The 24,411-nt window shown below is 35.6% G+C and overlaps 1 protein-coding gene across 1 annotated transcript in view; it reads left to right on the top strand.

Annotated features, from left to right (window-relative positions):
- LRBA (LPS responsive beige-like anchor protein) overlaps positions 1 to 24,411 on the top strand; it is a 356,226-nt gene that overhangs the window by 327,348 nt on the left and 4,467 nt on the right. The window contains exons 51-54 of the mRNA XM_088526587.1: positions 2,686 to 2,841; positions 5,990 to 6,157; positions 21,517 to 21,618; positions 22,900 to 23,096. Coding sequence (XP_088382713.1) covers positions 2,686 to 2,841; positions 5,990 to 6,157; positions 21,517 to 21,618; positions 22,900 to 23,096 — 623 coding nt within the window. The remainder of the gene's footprint in view (positions 1 to 2,685; positions 2,842 to 5,989; positions 6,158 to 21,516; positions 21,619 to 22,899; positions 23,097 to 24,411) is intronic.

Here is a 24,411-nt window from a genome sequence, read left to right as displayed (position 1 = left end):
TGTGTAATTGCAAAGCAGCTTCAGAGCTGAAATATATTGCCCACTCAGTTCTAGTATTAAGATATTAGTATTCGTTTTTCAAGGATACTGCATCTTTTGATCACCATCACTGGTTACATTTGTATATGTTTTTCCTTTATTAAAAAAGGGTGGAGGCTGTCTCACTTGTATTTAATGACTCAGTGTAACAGATTCAATTTATGACTTTTTATTATAGAGGTTTATTAGTTTATACAGAGCTGTAATTTCTATTAGCATGATAGAGGTTGGTCAGTTGTTTCATTATAGACCCATATTTTGGGGAGTGCAAATGTTGCCTATAATTTAGGGATGCATGACATGGCAAGTGGAACCCTAAATGCGATTAAAAAAGAAAAAGGAAAAAAAAAAAAACAGAACTGCAAACATGTCATATGGCAGTCCACAGGAAGTGACCAATTATTCAAGCATGCAAAAAATCAGAGCAAAAATGAACTTGTCCAGATAGGCTGGAATGACAGAACTGTCAGCCATCGAGAATTAAATTTCAAAACTAATATGCACCTCACAGCAGGAACTGTATAGTATCTGTCTATAGATATAGACTGTTGCTATGTAGCCATTTTGCTGGGTAAACTCTTGTGAAATTAATTCAGTAATAGTATGAGTGTGTTAAACCATTTTCTAGAGCTGATAAAATGCTTTTTTTCTGAAGTTTTTGAAATCAGTTCCCTCTGAATAATACAATACCTACAACTAATAGATAGGAGGACATATGCTGTAACTCTCCCTTTCTTCTGGAAGTGCATTTGGTCCAAATAATGTTTGATCAGAAAATGCATATTCTACTTTAAAACCCAGCAGTCTTAAAAATAGAGATAAATATCACAGCAAAACATAAATCACAAGGGCCTGTCTGGGCACATTCCCTACACATTGCAAAGGATATTAGAAAAGAAGCATAACTTTCATTTTCATTTGTATTTTTCATAATTTTCAGAGTTATAGTTCCATTTACAACCATGCAACAATTAACTTAAAAATATATTTTTTTGTTCAGTATAAACACATTTAAAATGAAATAATAAATAACAATTCACAGTTCTGAATAATGGTTTAATATTCTTTTTATCAGATCTCAAATCAGCCCTGTGATTACATTGGGCATAGCTAAAAAGGTTTAAGTGTTTCTCTGTCACTGTTAAGTAGCATCATTGGGTACAAGCAAGTAATTATGTACTTAATATTAAAGGTTCTTAATTGTGGCTAGACACATTTACCTAGAAATGGCACCTAAGAGGACCACAAAATTACACTTTTATGGTTATGGCAGGAATCTTGTTGCTGCCTTAGTCGTAAGGAGGGATTCATGCTGTCGTCATTTCCCAGTTGCACAAGAAAATATAAAACAACACTGTCTGATATGACATAGATTCTGGACGTCTTTTTTTAGGCAAAGCTTTTTCAAGGCCTCACTCACACTAATTTTGTCACTCCAAAGGTTTCTTTGCTTGTATTTGCCATTATTTTGCCATGGTAATGCAATATGCTTCATGGCGCATTTATAAAGCATCACTGTTATCATTTAAGTGGCCCCAGTGGTGATCAAGGCCCCTTTATGTGTTTACTTCAAGAACATGTGGCAGGGCCTTGCTAAATTATTTGCCACCCATGTGGACAAGACAGCATCAACTAACTAAAGCATAAATAAGTTAAGCATTTAGGAGCTGGTTAACCTATGCAAAGGGAAGGAAGATAAAGAACAAGGAATAAAGAAGAGGACTAGGAAGACCGGGACAGGGAAGGGTGCGGGGATTGGCAGGAATGGAAATAATAGGGCTTGTAAGCAGTGGGCAGAAAGGCTCAGAAGCACTTACGCTCCTAGAGCAGGGTTTCCATTAGGAGAAGGGATGCTAAAGTTCTCCTGAGCTATAGGATTTTCATGATATTATCTGTATGGACCCATGTATGTACATTAGTTAGTAATGACAATATAATAGGAAACCGTGCTCATTTATTCAGTACAAGTGCAAGGTTATAGGGAGAAAAAAAAGGGATAACTATTTTTTTTTCTCAAATCTGAAGATTCTGGAAATAAGCTAGCTAATTTTTGCGCAGTGCTCGAAGAATGTGAAGTGCTCCACAAGTCCTGATGGTAATATTTACTGTAGTCATTATTTTTAAATTACAGTGCTTGTAATGAGACCCAAGCTCTACAATTTTCTGTGCAGACACAGTTTCTCTACAATGTCTTCTGTTATGAAATCATAATTTTGTTGTCTGCTACATATAAGCCACTGTATAACACCGTACTTGTACATATATTTATAGATGCTGCCTTACTGTTAAATTTCTTCTTTTGTTTATTAATTTTTATTTTTCTTGACTGGAAGAACTTTGGAGGGAAGGAAGCAGTTTACATTTTTATATATCCTTCAGTTTTGCTACTTTTTCTTTATATTTGTCAATCATATTTTATTTGAAGGGATTTCTTCTGTTTTAAAGTATATCTTATGAGGAATTATCATTGTTCCCAGAAGTGTAATGAGTGTTTTGTAGTAAAAGCAGAAAGAAAATGTGACTGCCACAGAAAACAAGTAACAGCAGTAAGGAATAGTTCTGTTGCGAAAATACGGGTTGTAATATGTGGTTTTAATTTGTGCATATGGATGCTAAATATCTTCATTTATGTGTCTTCCTCTTCAGCCAGCAATACAGGTATGCACAGAAGGCAAATCACTGACCTTTTAGACCAAAGCATTCAGGTGCATTCCCAGTGTTTCGTCATCACCTCTGACAATCGTTACATCTTGGTCTGTGGCTTCTGGGACAAGAGTTTCCGAGTTTATTCTACTGATTCGGGTAAATGCATGTTTAAAATAGCCTAATTCATAGAAATAGAATAAAAATTAAAATAGAATAGCCTAAAGAATTCTCTGTTTATCATAAGCCTCTATTTTCAAATAAGGAAAAATCACGAGATGGGCAGTAGAAAGTGGAGTATGTATTTATTCCATATTAATAATGTTTGCCAAATCTTTTTCTCTCTATTGGTATTGTATGCCATCAGTTCTGTGGAAAAAATGTAAGACAAGGAGCTGTTGTGTAGACACAACATCATCTTGAGAAACCATATGATTTTGAGAGGCATGCTGGTTCTTACACTGCAGTTTCACAAGTACATTTGTCAAAAGAGTTTTTGTGAAACTTTGTGTACTAGGCGAATTAATTATTCTTCATGCACTTACTAAAATTTAACCCTGTCAACTTTGAGCACTGGGGGAAAGAAAATCTGTTTAAAGTAGTACAGGCAAGCATAATAGAAAGTAGAAAAGCTGATACCTTCAGTTAAAAAAAAAAAAAAAAGCGAGGTCTTGAAATCAGGTGAAAGAATACTTACAAAGGTCTTTGAAAACTATGGCATAATATCCAAATTGAACTACTGAATTATATCATACAACATAAGTTGATCAATATAATGGGCAACAGTTAAATTACTCTGTCAGCTTGCATGTATTCAAACAGTTGATGTCATGCATGTGTCATGCTAAATAGAAAAGAATCTTTCAAAATAAATGCTGTGGGGATATAAAAACTATGGAACCTCAGACAAAAATAGGTATGATTTTTCCCTTTCATTATCTTATAATGGGAATAGCAACCTCAATGCAAAGTATTTCTTTGGGATTAATGACCCAGTATGGTTAATGTGTGTGTGTGTGTGTGCGCCATCAAGCTTTCCAGTAGGTTATTAATTCCTAGGGAATATGCTACATGTTTGTCATCATTTCTTAAATATATTAGTTAATAGTGTTTTTCAAACTCGGCAAACCAAAATATATTATAAAACAGAATAGTCTTTAATGAAAATCTGTTAAGACTAGACCACATGGCATATTTTGGCAGTACAATATATTTGTAATTTTTTGCAATTTTAGAAGCTCTTCTGCAAATGAAGTTCCACTTTATGTTGGCTGATTACAATTAATTTTACAGGCATCTTTTTAGACTCTTCTTAGCTTAATTTTCTTGCTGATGCAAATAAACTCACGTGAAAGCTGTCAATTAAAAGAAGATCTTTAAAGAGTAGACTAGCAGTGATGAAAAATCATAGTATATTCCTGATTTATGCAAATAGTTAACTTTTCAATAATAGAAGCAGCATTTTATTTATATCTATGGTAGGAAGCTGGTATTATATTGCTAGCTTTGTCCTGGTTCGGTCTTAACTTCAGAGATTTCATTAAGTTACTTACTCTGCGTGTAAATCAGAGACCATCAGGCATCTTAATTCTAGTATACCTAAATGTGATCTAAAGCAAAATATATTTGTGAAAAAGTTGCTATGAGTCTTCATGTACCTCTTGTTTGGCAATATTAAGTATTAGCAACTCAACTGTAGTTTAATTCAAGTAAATTGCCTTTTATTTTGTTCGGAATTAACCTGAGAATATAGCAGCAAAATACTTAGAAATGGGGAAAACAGCAAGGGAAAAATGATATGATCAGTAATGCATAATGGCAAGTTATCACAAGTGTTGAATTCAATTATATTTTAGCACTCACACACAAAAAAAGGAACCTTTTTCTTATTAGATTTTGGGTTGCCTTTTTTTTAACAGGAAATACTTTAAACATAAATCATAGGTTCTCAGCACAACTAGTACAGCAGAAGCACAATAAACCTTCCTTCAGCACTGGGAATGATTTTCAGACAGCTTTTGAGATTCAGTAGTGCAGAAACTTGAGTCTGATTTTTCTCTTAATTATTTGTAGCACAGCTGTCAAATAAAACATTAACTAGAAAATTTGTTCCATCAGAAGGGGATATCTGAGTGCATATGGTAATGGTTGATATTGCTGCATAAAGACGACCGCTCATATTAAAAGAAACAAATGAAAAAAAGTTGAGGAATGCTTATGAGTTCAGCAAGAATATACATATACTTGCAAATATAAAAGGGCAAAATTTTATTTCTTGTTTTGATGAAATTGCATGAACCTTAGCTCTGTGACAATGAAGTAGAATTAAAAGGCCGTGCAACTACATTAATAACTGCCATACAAATAGCTTTGGAAAATGTTTTCTTTCTAGAATAGAATCTATAGGCATAGACTGTAATTGAAAGAAATAAATGAGATATGTATAGCATAAACTTGTGTTCTAACAGGATAACTCACCTCAGGTAGTTGAACACCGAGGGGCACATAACTGAAAGATAGATCACGTGGTTAAATTCTTTTTCAGATCTAAACTTAATAATTGACAACTTAAAAAAGTCTCACAAAAAAAGCATATACTTGATTGGCACGTTTTTAAACACGTAGCCAAAGTTGAATTTTTCTGAACGTTCCTTTCATTTTAGCATTTATGGGTCTGTCAGGAATCCAGGTGTTTGTGCTGTATGCGATAGATAAGAATTTCTTCTGCCAGGTCTGTGTCTGAGCTCTTTGGGCATTATAGAAATTCTTAAAAAAAAAAAAAGGATGCTGGTTGAAATGTGTGCACTTTCTCTGTTTAAGGAGATTATCAGACATCTGGATAAGTTTCATTTTCTAGGCTTCTCTTGTATGATCATACATCTCATATTATCTGTATCCTAATTATTTGGGTGCATCTTCTGATTCTGATTGCGTCTTTTTCGTATCGTCAGACTTGCATTTTACTGTTTCTTTCCTCCTTAAACTGCCATAAAAGCAAATCCCATCATGTTTCCCTGACTAAAATGAATGTAAATATATAGAATAAAAACAAATCTTTTGGCTTTGTTGCAGTTTGAGTTAACATACAGTCTTTACTTCTGTATGGATTACTGCATTTTCAAAAAAGTTTGCACAAAATCAAGAAAAAAAAAAAGAGTACTCTTCTGTAGTTCCTTAACTATTCAACTGTAGCTCCACTTTGAACATTCTTTTAGAAATAAAATATATTTAGAATACCTTATAATGTATTTAATATGCCTTAATAAAAGCAGTACTGTTAAAGCATAATCAATTTTATGTGTTTTAGGTAAACTGATGCAAGTAGTATTTGGACACTGGGATGTTGTAACCTGCCTTGCTCGCTCTGAGTCCTATATTGGAGGAAATTGTTACATTCTCTCAGGATCACGTGATGCAACATTGCTGCTCTGGTATTGGAATGGCAAAACCAATATCATCGGTGACAATACGAGTGGTAAGCAAAACCTCTTTTATTAGGAAGTTGCCTAAAATGGCTTGGATCTTGCATGAAGAAATATTAATACTAATATACATTAATATACATTAATATAAAAGTACAACATTTCTGTAGTTATTTTCAGTTCTAGTTTAAATAACTGAATGAATACAGTGCTTGTTCTTCAACACAAGTGGAACTCATTCATAAAGTTATAAGATAGTACTATGATTACATTTTTTCTTGACAATCTCCCTCAGCTGAAAGGAGACTGGATTAGTGAGAGAATTCCCACGCATCACTTAAAGCAGACTGTATCCTATGCCACTATAATCTTATGTGTATAGCTCCTGACACTTCACTCACAGCACTATCCTACCTAGCAATAAAGTTACTCCAGTACTGCATTTTAATGTAGACTAAGGCCACTGTAATGAGATGTGTAATGACTTGAGCAGGACATTTAGGTGAAAGAAGGACAGACACATGGGACGAATTAAAGAAGCAGGCTACAACTTTATTAATTTAACACTTTGGTAGGGTGCTATGTGCCTAATCCTTGCTCCCCCATACTAGGCATTTTAATTGGTTCCAGTGCAAGCGACAGGGCTTAAACCATATAACAGACTAATAACTCTGAATAGCCCTGCTTCGGCCTAATTCAGTGTTAACCCCTCCACACCCAAATTCACATCCCAGTCCTCATCTCTTTTGTCTTACGTGTCTCTCCAGTGAATCCCAAATTTTTTTACTCATCACTTCCTGAGAAAAACAGTGAAGCTCTATGTCTGTTGAACCCAACTAAGTCTATATTATAGAACAGGAAAAGCAGAAAGTGCTCTTGATATCCTTCTAGTTTCACACCACATAAGAAATCAATTTCTGATCCCCAGAACAAGGAAGAAAGCAGCCATGCAGCTTCACCAAAAGCGTGGATGAGACAGCTCACAAGAGTAAGAGACTTCTGAGGAAGCTGGTGAAAGCATAAATAGGTGAACAGAGGGGCACATCACGGCCAAATAGTGCTCCCCTTCTCCTGTATCAGCCAAAATGCCCTGAAGAGGAGTGAGGAGCAGTATATTCTGTCAACTAAAGTTGCTTCTATAGGACTCTTAAAGAAGCATAACTGCATGAATATTAGCATGAAAATCTGTATTGAGCTGAAAAAATCATTTATGGTGGCCGTGCGTTTCAAAATTGTTCAGTGATACTGTTCAGTGATAAATCACAGGGCTGTAGAGACTGCAGGTAGGTGATGTGAGCAAACTGTCAGCATTTGAACTGGCTGATTCAGAGAAAGGAATTGCTAGCAGAATTTTATGAGCATCTTTAAAAAAAGATTGCTTTGGTCGAGGGTCAAAATCCTTGTGGATACTTTATACATATTTTGCAGCCTATCAGTTTAAAGAAAATGCAAACTCTGTACTACTTCTGCAGAGCTTGTAAATGCAGAAACTCCAAAAAGCCTGCGAGAGAAGCAAGACAGATCACTCGGGCAGAGCCTGTAAATTCTGAAGAGCAAAGCTCTCCTTTCGAGGCCAAAAGCCCTACATACCTTACTGCTGTGAAGCAGCCAACATTCGTAGGTGCCTTCTTACACTGGTTTCACAGCCTGCAAGTGCAGCCCATCTTTGCAGCTCTGTAGGCATGTCCTGAGGAGTTCTTCCTGACGAATATTTGCCAGCCTTGCCTGCATGGTGAACAAGACCTTGAGGCTATGGGCTGCTTTATGAGCAGCCGATCACATGCTAAGATTTTGTAGCTTTATTGGCTAGAATGAATCTATGTTTTTTTGTTATAAACCATTGTCCTCCTTCATAAAAGCAAATTTCTAACACACTAAAATTTTGTATTTTTTCAAAGTTAATACTGGCTTATTTTAAGTACTGTTTTCCTTGATTGCAATATTAATAGAACTTATATTAGTGCTTACAGGAAAGTGTTGTGGCTCCTTTCTCTTTTACGATTTGCCATTATTTAGATTTGTGTGTGTGTGTGATCTAGCCTTCCTTGGAGAACTTTGTGTTGAATTGGAATCTCATGGCACTATACATAGACCTATACATGTCTGTTGTAAAGAGACAGTTTCTGCTTCAAAGAGATGGTAGTCTGGGGTTTTAATTTCTCCCAGAAATAGCTTAATAGCTTTCTGTAGGCATCTCTGTTCAATCACTTTTTTTTTTTTTTTTTTTGAAAAGGCAAATAAAAATAGCTGTTTCTGCTTAGTTCTGATTTTGTCAGAAATAGAAGTCACCAGCATGTTTTTGAATATTTGAGCCCTGTTACTGCAATATCCTTTGGGAGTGTGAGCCCTCTTGCTGCAACTCTAACTTCCATCGATTTGTGGGATGTTAGGTATTTAATTTGCATAATGTTATCCCTTTGTAATTAAAGGTTATGATTTGTAAGTAAAAATATAGTACAACTTTATATGTGCTTTTAATAAACAGTATTAATTGAAATTTTAGATACTCAGGGATCTTTTCTATTTTTTTCTTTAATTAACTACCTGTAATTTCCACTTTAAATATGATTGTATAGCAACAGACATGCTATGGCACTGTGCAAAAATCATGATGCTACAGAAGTTTCAACTGAAATAATCTAAAACAGGAGCATTTCTTTTCTTCTTTCATAGTACCTGATGCCTCTGATAGCCACCAGTCAGCAGAGCTCTGTGACCAAGCTACCCTAAACACTCTCCCACTGGGCACCCACTACCCCAACAGTTACGTTTTATTTAAGTTCCATAATCTGGTTTCATTACTTTAGGAAGCACTGAGCTCTTGATCTCTTGCTGCATATATTCGTGTTTTATAATGGTACTTAACTCAAGCTGACAAGCCAGGTGGGCAGTGGCATACTTGATAAATAAGTGGTTTGTCTGATACTTTTTATCAAAGACAAATCTCTGACCAACTGTAGGAAAAATTCTTTACATTTTTGATTTAACAGAAGAAATATGTTACTGCAATAGTCATTATTTAAACTCTTACATTTTTAAATTTTACGCTGATTCCTTAGAGAGGTCTCTCTTTTGCAGTCTCCCTGTTTACTTTTCAATAACTCTTGAATACATTGGTCAATTTAGACCAAATTCGATGATTTTAAATCTCAAAGATATGAAATTCCTACACGGACACATCTGCCGGAAAGTGCCTTTATTCTTTACAAAACAGCTTGATTAAATTTACGTGAAGTCTTTTTCCTTCTTCTCAAATTAAAACCTGAAATTCAAAAAATATTTCACCATGCTCTTTGATCAAATGAAGGGTTTTTTTCTTCCTAAATTAATTGTTCTTGAAAGTATATAACATAGCAGCATTTTACTTTGAGGAACAGGCATTTTGCAATGCAGAAATGTTTCTGTGGACAATTTCTGGCGAAGCCCAGAAATAATTAAGAACAGAGCAAGGGGTCTGAAATAGCTGCATGCTGTAGAAGAGCCCAGAGCCATGTTGAGTTCGTATTAATTAGTGTAATTTACTGTGGAGGTGTATGGAATAAAAAGTCACTTAGGACAGTGTTGAGGGCTTTTATTTTCCTCTCTTTGGCAAGTGGCTTGTGGAGGTGCTGCCCCTTGAAGCTCACGTGTGCCCTGCCTCATCAGGTTGGCTGTTGTGTATTTAAGGACTCCAGTCTAATAGCAAAGTATCTCTTGGGTCCATGTACTTCCAGCCTTGCAGTGGTCACAGCTGTGGTGGTGCTGCATGTCAGGGTTGTTTGGAGAACTGGTCTTGCAGAGAGCTGCTGTCTTTTGCCCTTGCCCAGTGTGAGGCAGTGGGCGGCGAGGAGCCAAAGCGGGGAGAGGAACACGAGTGGAAGCTGGAAAAAAGGGGTGAGCAGCTGTGTTTGCATGCGCATGGCGTGCATGCCTTTCAGCCCCTGCTCTCACTTTGAACGTGAAGTGGCAACTCTTCAGTGTGTGGACAGTTCCTAGGTTGAGGGATTGCATTTTACTTTGTAATGACAGAAACAGAAAAAGTAGGGCCGGAGGGAGTATTGGCAGATCACCTAATCTAGTTTATTTTTTTTTTCTCCAGAAAGATTTAACCACTCCAAAAGCATTTTGGACTGATGTTTGTCCAACCTGTCCTTTACAAATTTAGGCAGATCTGCTACTGGGACTCATAAGCCTTATCGTCAGAATTCTTTTCTTAGCATTTAACTTACTTCTTTTTTGCTGCAATCACTCCTTACATATTTATTCTTATTCATATAGAGAAAATACTTCTTGCAAGAACTTCTACCTATTCAGACTATCATTCAGACTGCAAATCTTTTTTTTTTTCTTTTCCTAGACTTAGTAATACAACTATTTCAGGCTTTTGCTGTACGTCTTGTTTATTCTGAACCTCTGACTTTATTGTTGCTCTCCTATCTGTCTTCCTCAAAGTGGACCCAGCATCACAGTTGAGACTCTTCTAGTAACGGGCAGAAAAGAACTTGGTCTTAGGAGCTGTTCTTCTGTTTGCATGTGGGATACCTGATTGTTTTCAAAGAGGAGGACAGCATTAGCTCTTTAAGTGTATAAGCCACTATACATATGTGTGTGTGTGTGCGCGCGCATATATATGTATGTATATGCATTTCAGTCTTTTCTGAAGAATTGCTATCTAGTCAGTTGTTTCTCATCCTCTGCTTTATTTGACTAAAGGACCTTGTCTTTAAACTTACTGGACTGCATCCTTTTAAATTGTTTCTTTGATTTGTCAGGCTCCTTTTGAATTGTCATCCTGTGCTCCAATAGCATCTCATAGCCACAAATGTAATTTGTAGTATTATTCTATCAAATTGATCATTAAAAAAAGAGACAGCACATGTCCCAGGAAGGCCTATTCATACATTTATCCATTTTGACAATGAATAGCTGAAATCAGCTCAGTGAATATAGCTTGCCAGCTGTTTTTTTTATCTGACCTATAGTAGCATCTTCTAAACATGTGTTTTCATGTTTTCTTTATGCGTGTGCCCGTGTGAAACGGTGCCAGAGTCCTTACTAAAGTCAAAATACGCGACATCTCCCCAAACATGAGCCCTGTTATTCAGTCTTTGCAGGAAATTAGATTGCTTTGACAAGATTTATCCTTGTCAAATTCAAATCAGCTGTTACTCATCTTCTTGTTTTCTTCTAGCAAGTTGTATACACATAAAAAAGTTGTTCTGCCAGTATGTTTCTGCTTGTTGGAATTAAGCTGATTGCTGTCAAGTTTCAGTTCTTCCTACTACTACTTGAAGATAAACAGTGCAATCCTCCTAGTCTTGTAGAGCCTCTCCCAGGCTCTGTAAAATAACAGCTACAGCTCTGGGGTTATTTAGTTTTCATTTTCGAAGTACCATCAGATCAGTGTTAACAGGCCAGCTGAGTTTGATGTGAGTAGCTCATTTAGTTATTTTCTAATTTCTTGTCTTTCTAGTTTTGTCTAGGATGACACTCATCCATTGCTGCTCTTACTTAGGTTTGTTGTCTGACTTCAGTTGGTCTTTTTATTGAAATGCTTTGAAATGTCTGGCATCATGAGTTGATACTGCTTGCTGCTCGCTTAACAGACCGACTCCTCCTCTCCTTGCGTAGGAGTGTGTGTGTTGCAGAAAGGCTCAGTGTCTTTGCCAGTTACATCTCACCCATGCTCGGCTATCTGGTTTTTCTCCCTGTGTTCTCATGCCCTGTCTCTTATCATGGCCCAGAAAAATCTCACCTATTTTGAGCTTTCTGTCTGATTTTTGACCTCTGTGTTTACAGTTGCTGGAGAGATTTCAGTCAGGCCAGCTAGTTTCTTTCTGCAGCGTTAGGGCCTTTGGTGCCCCTCTCCTTATTACTTCTTTTCTTTGTTTTTCTAAAGGCTTGTTTCCTATGAGATTTTACAGGAAAATGTTCTGTATCTATTGAAACCTGTCTTCCCGAAATACTTAAAGAACAAACAAACAAAATGCTCTGTCATTTTTGTTCCTTCCCTTACAAAGCATCCATCTCATATCTTCTCCACTTCATGTTTTGTTTTGCTGTGTTGATCATAAGCTAGAAGCTCATCTCTAGCTGCTTATACATTAAAAATTGCCACCAAGCACTTGCTAGGCAGACTTTGCTGTTGGATTCCTTTACCAAAACCTGTCTTTCTAGATGCATTTTCCCTTTCATCCAATCCTTCCTCTTAGGATTTCTCCCTTCTGCAACCATGTAGGGACTAATTTGCTTAATGAATTTCAGTCTGTGACTACAAAGTGGTTGTTTTTTTTTTTTGTTACAGTTTTTTTGTCTTGCAGGATAGACATGTAGTGGTGAATTTAATAATTTTAGTATTGCTTGTGTTTATAGGATGGCAGGCTTTTCCATATGTTGAGGGCAAGATAAACAAGTATCGTTATGTTATTTTTGCCCTATATTCAACAAATTTGAAGAGACTGTTCTGTTGCTTTCAGAAGTCCTACAGACTCTATGATTGTTTTTCAGTTTTCATATTTTGAAAAATAAAAATATCTAACTTAGAAATATGATTTCCTCAATGAAATTAAGGCTTAGCCAATAAAAGTATCCAGTACTAATGAAATATATAGAGTCTATGCATTACCTTATTACCACCACTAATGCTAATATGGTCTCTTCTGATTTATTGCATTGATCTTCCACACATATGTGAATAAAACAAATTATATTACCTTTTTTATGTTAGCACATAAACCGAGAAAATGTTACTATGGGTATGTATCATATTCATGTCATGAGGATCATGGTCCCTTCATCGCATAGCTCTGTATTTTTTGAGGGTGCTGTATTCAGGCTGAAGCATGTAGAGAAATTAGAGGCATTTTTTACCAGTGCAGTATATATCAGGATACATCTTTGTAAACAAATAATTTAATGCCCCAAATGAATGACCTAATATAATTGAGAAGATTTTTTTTTGCTATTGCTAATATGTACAGTACCATACTCAGATTGAAATAATAAAATACGTATTTTGAAAAATTATAAAATACAAAATCTCCAGAGTTTCCTGTCTTGTACTTAAATATCTGAAAGTCTATTTTTCAATTAATGTGATTATAAAAGTAAAGCTATTTTCTTGAGACTGCAGAATTTCTTAATTTAAATTAGTTAGAACAAAATAAACAAAATATCCTGTATTTAATCAGCTGCTACATCCATTTTTCAGTTTGAAAATTTAAACTGTTTATAACTGATTGCCTGATAATTATTTTTTAAGTGGAGAATGCAGGTGATTTAAACTCTGAAAATACAACCCAATGAGCATCTCTGCATTGGTTGATTACAAAGAAATGTCTTGGGTAATAATTTCGTAGAATTCAAGCACACGAATCCTGTATACCCGATTTTGTTGAAGCTTTACAGATGTGACTGCCTTTGTACGCAATGAATAGTTGCACTGATTTCAGGGAGGTAATATTTCTGACATTGAATCAGTAGCAAAACCCACCTTCTTACTTGCTTCCCCCATCCTTTTCCTCATCTTGAATTACCTACATATTGATCCCCAACTTTCTGCATAATGTGCACCTTTGCTTTCAGTGTCAAAACCCATGATAGTACAGCAGATAAGATTCCACGATTGCAAAGAATGTTTACAGCATAAACAGTTATTTAGTTTTAACTATTATTTTCTAAAGTGTTTTACAAAGTGGTGTACACGGAAGCTTTTCTTCTTAAAAGTTGGGAAGTAGTTATAAAAACTGTATTTGTCAATATTTGCCTTTGCATTGTCATACCCGTAGTATGGTGTCAGGATGATTATAAATCAGAAATCAGTTATTAATGGAAATTCTGCTATTAGTGTTGTTAATTTCTATCAAATGATGGTTTCCTGTAACAACTACAAATTTTCAGAGGCTCCAGATATTAAAATGTTTGAAATCCCTGCAGATAAATAATCTATAAATGCTATTCACTGTAGTCAGGCTTGTTAGAAGAGTTGCTCTATGATAGTGCTGTGCTGAGAGTTAAAAATCGCTGTGCATGTGCTCATTTTCTGTGCTCAACAGCACATTATTTTTCCTCCATACATTATGTTCCTGTGCATGTCCTTTCTCCAAAAAAGCCAGTGAATAATTCAATATTAACATTGTTTAACTGCAGACATAACAGATATTCTTTGTTTCTCAAAAATGGCTGGAGGGAGTAGCAGGGCAGTGTGAGGGAAGCAGGAATCCTGTAGCACCATCTGCTGGCAATTGAGCTGAAAGTTGGTGTGGCGACAGCTCCAAAACTCTGCTTGGTAAAATATTAAAAATATATTTATTCTGACATATTTGGTGCAAAAAACATTTGGATTTCATTTGTAGCGTAATTTTTCTCATTTTTATTAACCTTGTAATGAGAAAATACAAAGTGAATTTAAGACTGATATACGAACTGAAACGGAAATATGTCAGGAGTGTTTTGTTAAGTGTGATTGTAAAAAGAAATGGAATACTTTTTTTTTTTCCTAGAACTTTACAAAGTTCAATATTACATTTTTCTGTTCCTGTAAATCAAATTCAGTAAACTTTATTTCATAGCAAAGACCCACAAGGCATGCAAAAATAGCTGTAAAAGTGTTTTGAAAAGGGTAACAAGTATTAAATATTCTCCTGCCGAGCATGGGTTGTGTTGCTCTGTGCTGGCCACTAAAGCCCCTGAAGGCTTCGTGGGTGCAGGGCCCGACGCCCCGCGCCCGAGCCTGGCGTTCCCAGCGTGGTGCCGGTGTCCCACGGACGCCTGCGCTGCGAGTGCTGCGGACGCCCGTGCGAATCTGGAGCCAGGGAGGCTGTAAAAGGCCCCGCTCGCTCCTTCTTCTAAACCAGGACCTCAAAGAGATGGAGGCCTCATTCCTCCAGGTACTCTGTAAATCACGTACAAGTGATGGTTCGAGCTTCCAAATGTTTGAATTGAAAAAAGAAGAGATCTAACACATGGGTGAATTCTGGTATATCTGGAAATCTCCAGGGATGCTGTATAAGCAATATAATTCCATATTTATATGATGCCAAGAAAGTCACCTTATAGGTAGATATGAGGACACAGTCTTCATCCAAAAGAACATTCAATTGCAGTGGCTAATGGTTCAGAATATATTTTAGTAGGCATCGTAATTTGCTGTTGATGGTCTTGTAATTTTTGTGTCAATCAAGTATATATTTTGTAAAGTAAAAGTATGTCTTCCAGGGTTATTAACAACATCTACAGTATCCTTATTTTCAACTGACTGAGGGAAAATGTGTTTCAGGAATTGTGAATCAGAAGAAGTAATTACAATTTATTGTAGTAGCAAGTTTTGTGGCACTGTCCGGATACAAGTGAAGGCAGCATGTATTTGGAGACCAGAAACCTAGAGAAAGAGTTTTGATGTTGGTTTGTTGGCAGTATCCAACTTCAGGTGTCACTAAAACTATATGCATGAAATTCTCCAGAAGGATAGGTGTATTTAGTGCTTCATGATGTAATGCAGGCCTTCAAGTTCCAGGAAAAACAATGCTATATTTACAACTTGTAACTAGTAGTTGATGTGGTAAAAGGAATTATATTCATATGGTAAATGAATACAACCTTAATGTGCACCATATGCATAGTGGTGGAATGATGTACTTAATATATCACATTTATTTACCTTGTTTGGTCACTGGGAAAAAAATGACTCTACCATTCAATTTTAAGGCTATAATGCATAGGGCAGAACAGAATAATTCAGAATGGGCAATAATTTGCAATGTAGAACTGATAATCTGAGGATCTTCATGACTGCCTTTAATGTAAGAATTGTTTGGTTGGGACGATAGTTCTGACTCAGGCAGGAAATTAACTTGGAAGAATTTCTGGAATTAATTTCCATTAATGGTAGCATTGCAGAGGTAAATACTACTCCCCTGAGTGCAGGAATATGGTATATAATCAAAAGTATTCCTAGTATACTCCTAGTTATGTCAATAAAAAAGAAAGAAAGCATCTATCTAATAAAATCTACAAGTGATGCATTGATTTGAAATTAATTTTACAAAAGCAAACATATAGCTAAAGCACAGACTACATGCTATTATGGGACAGTATTATTTTGAAGTGATACATGTTTATTATTTTTAACTGATATAAATTGTTTTAATAGGGGTAAAAATCAGAAACTGCTAAATTGTGCTAAGTTGTCACATAAAGCCTCTCATCACAGACTCCTCTTTGCCGTGGGTGTAAAATAGTCTATCAGTTCCAAATTAAAGTCAGGTTCCAAATTAAAGGCAGGTTCAGTGAATTGTTACATAGATGTATTATTTCTTACTGCCGTTCTGCAGTAGATGCTATTTCTGACTGAAATAATTGCTTAATTATTTTTTTTTCCTTGTTGGGATTTAGTTTCTTCAGCTCACTAGGAATGGAGTAGTTATAATTTCAGACCACAAGGGATAAATATGAAGAAAAAAAAAATTTTAAAAACATAAGTAAAACAAAACCCCCTCCATAAGCTCTTTTTAGAAGATTTTCAAACAAAAATGACCGTGTTTTAAAACTTCAAAGCTGGTTGCAGCTTATGGAGTTGGGATGGTGCAAATATTACAATGTTAGCGTACATGGACCCAGAATTCACCTGCAGGTACTTTCAAGGGGCTTCAAAAAGATTGCTGTTGGTGAGGGTGGGCCTCTGAGTGACTTCCAGGACTCCCAGCAGATCAATCCCAAGCCAGGGCAAACTGGTCCAAGAGACCCTCCCATCACACGTGGTGTGGGAATTCAGAGCCTGGGGATTATGGACTGTTTGAAATTTGAATGGCGATATTCCCTTCATGAACGGCTGCTAAATCTCTTTCTTTGCTTTATTGTGTTTGTTTGGGAAACAGTCAACCTGTCCTCTTGAGAAAATATGTGCGAAAAATAGGCTGCTCTTGTGTTAGTACTGAATAAATGCGAATCACTTCTCGTGTAACGTGACTGTGGAGAGGAGTACAGCAAAGATTTCCTGCCTCAGAGTCACTACAGTGAATTCTACAAGATAAATTCTTCACTTTGCTAAAAATTATGCATTATAGCGCTTTCAGTAGTTATATTTTTAGGTTTGGGAATAGAATGTTTTACTCAGAGGTGTTCTGCCCTTTGCAGAAAATGTATAGCGATGGCAAGGGTGTAAGGGTTTTTTGTTTCTGTTTTTTTCATAAACAAAGCTTGCATCCAAGTGTGAGGTTGTGCTTCTTGTTTTTAAAAGTTCGAACAGATGGAAAGTGGATGGAAAAAGATTGAAAGGATTAGAGGAAAAGCTGATGGGGTGTCACATGACAACCAGGACAACAATAAAGTTCCTATATAATATGAAATATTCACTTAAGTATATAAAAATGCTTGCTACAAAGGAGAGATTATTCAAACTGAAGTTCTAGGAAGATTCCTTCAGTAGTACTATATAGCTTCACTTCAGTAAGATTTTGCCTGCATCGAAGAGCAGCCCTTTCTCTAGCAGTGAAATGGGTTTTAACGAATACTGCTATTTATGAAATGTCTAATCTGATATATAAAAATTATTTTAATATAGAGACTTTGAAGTAATTAAACTGTGAAACAGGGAAGCCTACCAGTAAATTAGATAGCTTTGCTGAAAGAATACCTGTGTTCCTATGTAATATATTCTGTAAGTACATTTCTACTCCTTAAATCTATTTAAAATCTAATATTATTTTCCTCAACTTCAAAAACTGGGAAATTTATAAAATGACTTTAGAAGACTTTTCTCATACCCACCATTTTGTTTGGTTTATGTATCTTTTGAGAAAATATTCAATCATTTATTTGAGCATAAAGCAGGTAAAAAGATAGTTAACTGATGCTTCATTTAATTAGAATTTTATATTGACATAAAATCACATAATTAGTTTTTTATTTAAAAGTGCCCTATAGCTGTGACAATCATGGAATAATAATTTTTAAATTACTGTTTAGCTGTCTAACTTATAATTAACTGTCTTCTCAGCATAAAATATTAAAACATTAAAAAAATGACTATTCTCCTCTTTATGTGTTGCATAATATTATCTCATGCAGAAATAGTATGAAGAGTGTCTTATATTTCACTGTGAAATAAGTTTTCACTCAATCTCTAGTTTGATTGCTTATTAGAGGGACACTTTCTTTCCCTATTTTTGGTTTAGCTCCTAGAGCATAGCAATGAGGGTATTACTAGTCATAATTAATATAGAAAATGGTCTTTTTAGGAATTTATTGATGGATTATTTGGGGGAGGGGGGCTGGGTTTTGTTTTATTTAGCAAAACCAAAAAATTAGAGATGGACTGAGCAGTACTAAGCAATTTCATATTATCCAGTAAGGCGTATTGTCTAGAATACTAGAAGAGAAGTAATAGGAAAAAGTTTCGACTTTCTGATAATCTCACTGTTCCTTTTAAAATGTAGTTTCCAAACACCTAATTTTTTTCACTGAAATATCACCACAAGCTGACATAATTTCATATGCTCTTCTTTTATCTTCCAAAGCTTCAGTTTTATGATTTAAAATGTACTTTAGTTACTTAAGGAAGAGTGGTATTTTATTCTGTTTTCTATGGGAAAAGATCTTTGCAGGATTATTTACTGTGCTTTAGGAGAACTCTTTTGAAATAATTTGAATGGTTATTGTGAAGGTGTTCTGTCCATTACTGGGAAATAACTTTACATATCCTTCCTATGACTTGCATAAATCATGGGCACATTTGTTGCCTGTGAATGTGGCATTAAGGTGGTTCTTAGAGCGTTCAGCTTCAAGTAGCAATGCAGCAATGGTCTAGATTAAGGATATTATTGTAGCCTGCACATATATAGGTGCCGAGAAAAGCACATCTGTAAAACTGTTGTGTCCGGGTTATTAGAGCTAGGATTTGAACTATCTTTAATCTCATTCGACTTGTTCATCTTCCTTAAGGAGCCCCATAAAGATGCGCTGAGTATTCTTTTCAGTCCTTAGTTAGGGTTTGCATCAGTGGTCGTAAACCTACTTAAGGGACAAAGACTTGCTTCCCTTTGAAGTCACTTCCCCAGGTTTTCAAAAGGTCTGCAAGCCTCTTCCCCTAAAACAATTCAGAAAGGTTTGAAGTGGTGCCCCTTAAACCAGCAACAAACTAAAATTTTCTCTTTGCATTATTGAAAACCATGACAATCTTCTGAAGCAATAACAGTTTAAAAGCTTTTAAAGAAATCTGTTCTTCTCTACGATCTGCTTTTGAGTTGACCTCATTATTTGGCAAATCAGAGGCTTGGCAACCCCTAAATACTTGACGTTCTTATCAAAGGAGTGAGCCTGACTTTTCACAGGACTTTTGTTTTACAGTATTTATTCAATGCTAATTTCCTAATTCCTAATTTCTTTAAAGATACTATTCAGATTTCTTTTTTTCCTATTTTTGCTTTGAAATATTTCTTTTATAATAAAAATAATTTAGTAAACAGATGAATTTAAGAAACGTAGACCTGATCACCTCTAGACTTATTCTATTTGAAATCTCATATGAATTAAAAAATACACACTGTTTACAAAAGTCCCATTTTCTGCAAAAGTCCAATTTTCTGTGGATTGGGATCAATATACATGCTCATTTTCTTTTTTTTTTTCTTTTTTTTTTAAAACAAGTAACACATTGTGTGTGTATCGTTACTTACAGCCTAAAGTAGGGAAAGCCCGTAGGAATTTAGTTGCTGTAAAGAAGTAAGTATGATACAAGAATTTTATTTATGCGCACCTCCTAACAATGCTTATAGGCACTTCAAGCTTAAACATCTTATATTACTTACCTTCAAGGCATTGTCTATTTGAAACAGCTTTGATTTCTAAAGTTTGAAAAGGATACTTTTTCATTAACATGTGCAGAATATAATTAGATAAATTCCTTGCTGATCTGTGCAGCAGAGATCTGAATGCTAAATGCAATTTTTGGAAGCAAAACAAATAATAAAACCAGAATTCTAGACTCTCGCTCCAAGTGGCCATTTGAACACAACAGCTACATTGACATTCTGGGAGTTATTGCAAATGATTTGAGTAAAAATGTAAATTATTGTGAGTAAGCCCAATTCCGCATTTCTTCTTCCTGAAAGTTTCTCGCTGCACCTATGCCTGATCTGGGAAGTTAATTGTGTTAATATTTTACAAAATTTCTAATCAGACACAGTATTAATGTTGCTAGTACTGATATGACTCCACACAGATAAATTAGTGTGGTTGCGCTAATTTTAGCTTTTAAAAAGTTACAACTTAAAATGTAATTTGAAAAATGCTACCTTAGTAGCATATGGAGTCAGTTGGCCCTATTATTGCTATGTCTTATCAAAGACCTTCTCCTGTTTTTGAAGTGAAATAATAAGTGATTTTACCACTACTTTGCTGCCTTTTTGACATCTCACAGAAGTCTCAGCATCATTTATTTTTAAGTGAAAGTGTTTTCTCCTGCTTACAAATTTGTCTAATCCTTTTTGCAGCTACATAACATTGCTGAAGATGCATTCTTCAGAATTCTAGTGCTTCATAAAATGTTATGAATAAAATAAGTATATGGCAATACAGAAACAACATTGCGCTGTCCATTAAATGCTAGCACTTGCAAAATGGGTGATCCAGGGAATGATGCATTGAAGGTATAAAAAAATCTAAAAAGATTCATAGCATATGTTTGCCCTTTCTGTATCTTTGTCTTGAAGAATAATAAAAAAAGAAATGGTTTATTCAGATGTGCCAGTTGCATAATTTCTCTTTCATTGTGGTATCCATATATGTTTTTTGGCAATCTTTGGAAAATACTCTTTGATAGTTTGATAGTTCTTGTTCAGGGAACTGTCTAACAGGAACAGCAGTAATTAATATCGGGTTATTTTGATTTTGCAAATTCCTCCAAAATTTATATTGACTGTGTTCCAAACTTCACTTTTTAGAAGTGACATCATAGTGAAGTTTTATCACTGTCGCTAGATTAAAATGAAATCACACAGCTGATATTTTACTTCATCTTGGGGCTTTGTAGTTTCTTCTCAGTATTTCTCATGGAGAGGTTTGTGTTTAGTTATGCTTCTTACAGAAAAAGGTAGTAACTGAATTAACCTCTTCCTCCATCCCTGCCACCCACTTCTACTCCCCTTCCCCCCCCCCCCCCAAAAAAAAGGAAAAATAACTTGTCCTTGTTTTTACTATACACCACTTTTATATGAATGCTTGTTAGTAAATGCACAGGCTGAATTTCTATAGCCTACTGCTGCTGTACTATACAGATAAGAGTGCAGCCTGACCGTATGCAAACAGGAGCATAGAAATGATTTGCAGAGACTGTAAGGTCCAAGAGCAAGGAAACTAAGGATGCTTAAGTGATGGAAAACATGTTTTTTGAAGTGGATTGTACCCAAGGATTGCTTTTATTGTTTTTTCATTGAAGGTGATTTTGCAACTCCTCGAGCTATTTTGACAGGACATGACTATGAAATCACCTGTGCTACCGTTTGTGCTGAACTTGGCTTGGTAATAAGTGGTTCAAAAGGTGAGAAAGCTGTTGTCTTATTTTTACTCATAAAGCCATAGAACTAATGCAAAATGAATATAGTCTTAGGTGGTAGAATGTATTTACTTTGGTTATATTTTTAAATTTTCTTTTAGTTGCTGCAGAACTTGAGTGAATTTGAAACCTCTTTTTAAACATGTTAGAACTGAGGGTTATTCAGTCATCCAGGAGAAAGAACAGATCATTACGCAACCACATCAATTTCCCTATTTTAGCTTTTGTTTGCTTATGCAGCCTAATTGCATGTAGCATACAGTTGGATCCAACTCTTGACTGCCAGTATGGTCAGGAATGTACTTCTGCAGTCAGGTTTGTTTTTGTTATAGATAACTCCTCAGAAAGAAAAGCAAGAATTAGTTTCAAGAGAAAGTGCTGTTTAGTTTGTTTGATGAAAGGCATATATATGCTCCCCACTAAATTTGGTAGGAATTCTGCTTAGGGTTTTTGAGTTTAGCTACAGAGCTATACGACAGTTGTATTCTCCTTAAAGACCTGCTTTTCCCAGGCAGCCTAGAAAGAATGGCTTTGATTGCACAGATACTGTTTATTTTATTTCCTTCTTTGCTGACCTTCAATTATTTTTAATTGGAAGTTTATTAGAGTTAGGATCTTTCTCCCTCAGTGTTTCCAAGGTTCCTACTTTGGGACCTTTCCAAAGAGGGGTGTACTTAGTGTATTCAGCCATGTCTATTTCTATTTGATATACGTGAGCATTTGTGGCTTACACAGAAATCAGGTATTTGTCCAAATTTATTAAGAAGCAACTGCTTAGTTGATCATATATGGATTAAAATCTTTATTAAGAATATGTGTGAAAGCTAACACTTTCAGAGTACACACATAAATTAATTATACTTACATCTGTGAGTCTTCATATTCTGAAATCTTATTTAAGAATTCAAAACAGTAAATACACTTATTTTTCTGCACTCAAAATTAACTACTACCAATTTTAAAAGGAAATCCACAAAAGAAAAAAATTAAAAGGAAATCCACAAATCTTTATTAGATCTCTAATTCTGTTAGGTGCTCTAAAATGCCTTTAATACAAAACATTTAAGGAATAAGCTGTTCTCATTATTCTGACCCTCATAAGCTTTCCACTTAAAGATGGTAAAAGGGAGTATAATGTACTATAATAGTGATTACTTAAGGAGAAACTATTGCTTATTATTTGTTATAGGATGCCTTTAAATGAACTTGTAAGTCAATAATTAAACTTAGTACCTTCACTTAGCAACTGTTATTCTGTCTCTTTAGAAGGACCATGTCTCATACATTCTATGAATGGAGATCTACTGAGGACATTAGAAGGTCCTGAAAATTGCCGGAGACCAAAACTTATTCAGGCTTCAAGAGAAGGTCACTGTGTCATATATTATGAAAATGGCCTCTTCTGTGTATTCAGTGTGAATGGGAAGCTTCAAGCCACCATGGAAACAGGGGACAACATAAAGGTGAGTGCATGAAAATGTGTGCTAAGGACTGTAAGCTTCAATATCAGGAAAAGCCCCCTGCTTTGGAGTTGCGTCAAGCATCTTTCTGTAGCCAGGCTATAGATATATGTGGTACTAGACCACAAGAGTGGCAGTTTGGGGGCGGGGAGTGAGCGGGTATTCTTAATAAGGTTACTTTAGTTTTGGAATAACTCTCCATAGGCAGGAATATCATGTAGGCGTTTGCTTGAGATGAAGGATGCAAATATTACAAACTATTCTTCTGGAGCATTCAACAAGCAAGACCAAATTTAGTAGAAACTTAGCAGAAACATGAAACAAGATCCCACTATGGGGCTGGCAGTGGCAGTCCCGTCTCGGCAGGACTCTTGGTCTGAGGAGCATCTTTAACATCAGCCAAAGGAAAATGTTGTTTGTTTGCTTTTGTTACTTTATTGCCACGTTACATTACCAAACCTGCATGCTGACTTTCGTAGTCTGATGGCAAAACCCAGTAACTCAGCTGCTGGGGTTTCCAGTCATGTCTTGAAAACTTCCAAAGGTTTCTCCTTTATTTGAATTTCCTGTTTCATGAGGAAAAATGTCTCTTCCTCTTCCTGCACGTTTAATATAATTATTGATTTTTTTTGAAATTCTTTCATATTTCACAGAACTTCTTCTGTGAGAAGTGTTCACATACATATTTTTAAGATGGAATTTTGTCCCCAGAGAGGCAGAAATATGGAAGTATTAGAGAATGTCAGCTTCATTATTTCCATAAGGGGAGCTAGCTTTGTATAGCTCATATTGAACAGTAGACGCTGCTTTACCAATGACAACTGCAGTGTAGTTCTCTATATTCTACTTAAAGCCTTCTAAAACTTCGGCACATACTATAGTCTGTTAATCCAGCATCCTTATGTTTTCAAAAGGTCAGATAACGGGGTTGTGGTGGATGCAGAAATCACTGTATGTGCAAGTCTGATAGTGATAAAGCACAGAGATGAGTTGACAAAATCTTTGAATGTTACGGCAGCTGTAAATACAGATTTAAGGAAAATGATGTACATATTTCTGTCCCAAGACATTTTTCCAAATGAATGTAGATTCTTGTTTCAATTTTTAATCTTCCTTCAATTCTCTGAAACTGCCCCTTTGTCTGCCCTTGTCCAAAAGTTTCAGAGATTTTCAGCCTACCCTTCATCCCAGCTCCTACTTGCTTCCTGTAAAGCAAGTACACATCATAGTGGTTTCTCTCTCTTCTCTTTTTGCAATAATAACCTTGATAATCTGTCATTTTGAGTTGTGATTATGTTGTCAGCTCGGCCAGCAAATC

The sequence above is a fragment of the Tinamus guttatus genome, unplaced genomic scaffold, assembly GCF_059628265.1.
Source record: "Tinamus guttatus ecotype Peru unplaced genomic scaffold, ASM5962826v1 Tinamus_guttatus_pri_ptg000247l, whole genome shotgun sequence".
NCBI classification, from domain to species: domain Eukaryota; kingdom Metazoa; phylum Chordata; class Aves; order Tinamiformes; family Tinamidae; genus Tinamus; species Tinamus guttatus.
Note: the sequence above shows the minus strand (reverse complement) of the source record. Positions and strands in the feature narration are given on the sequence as shown.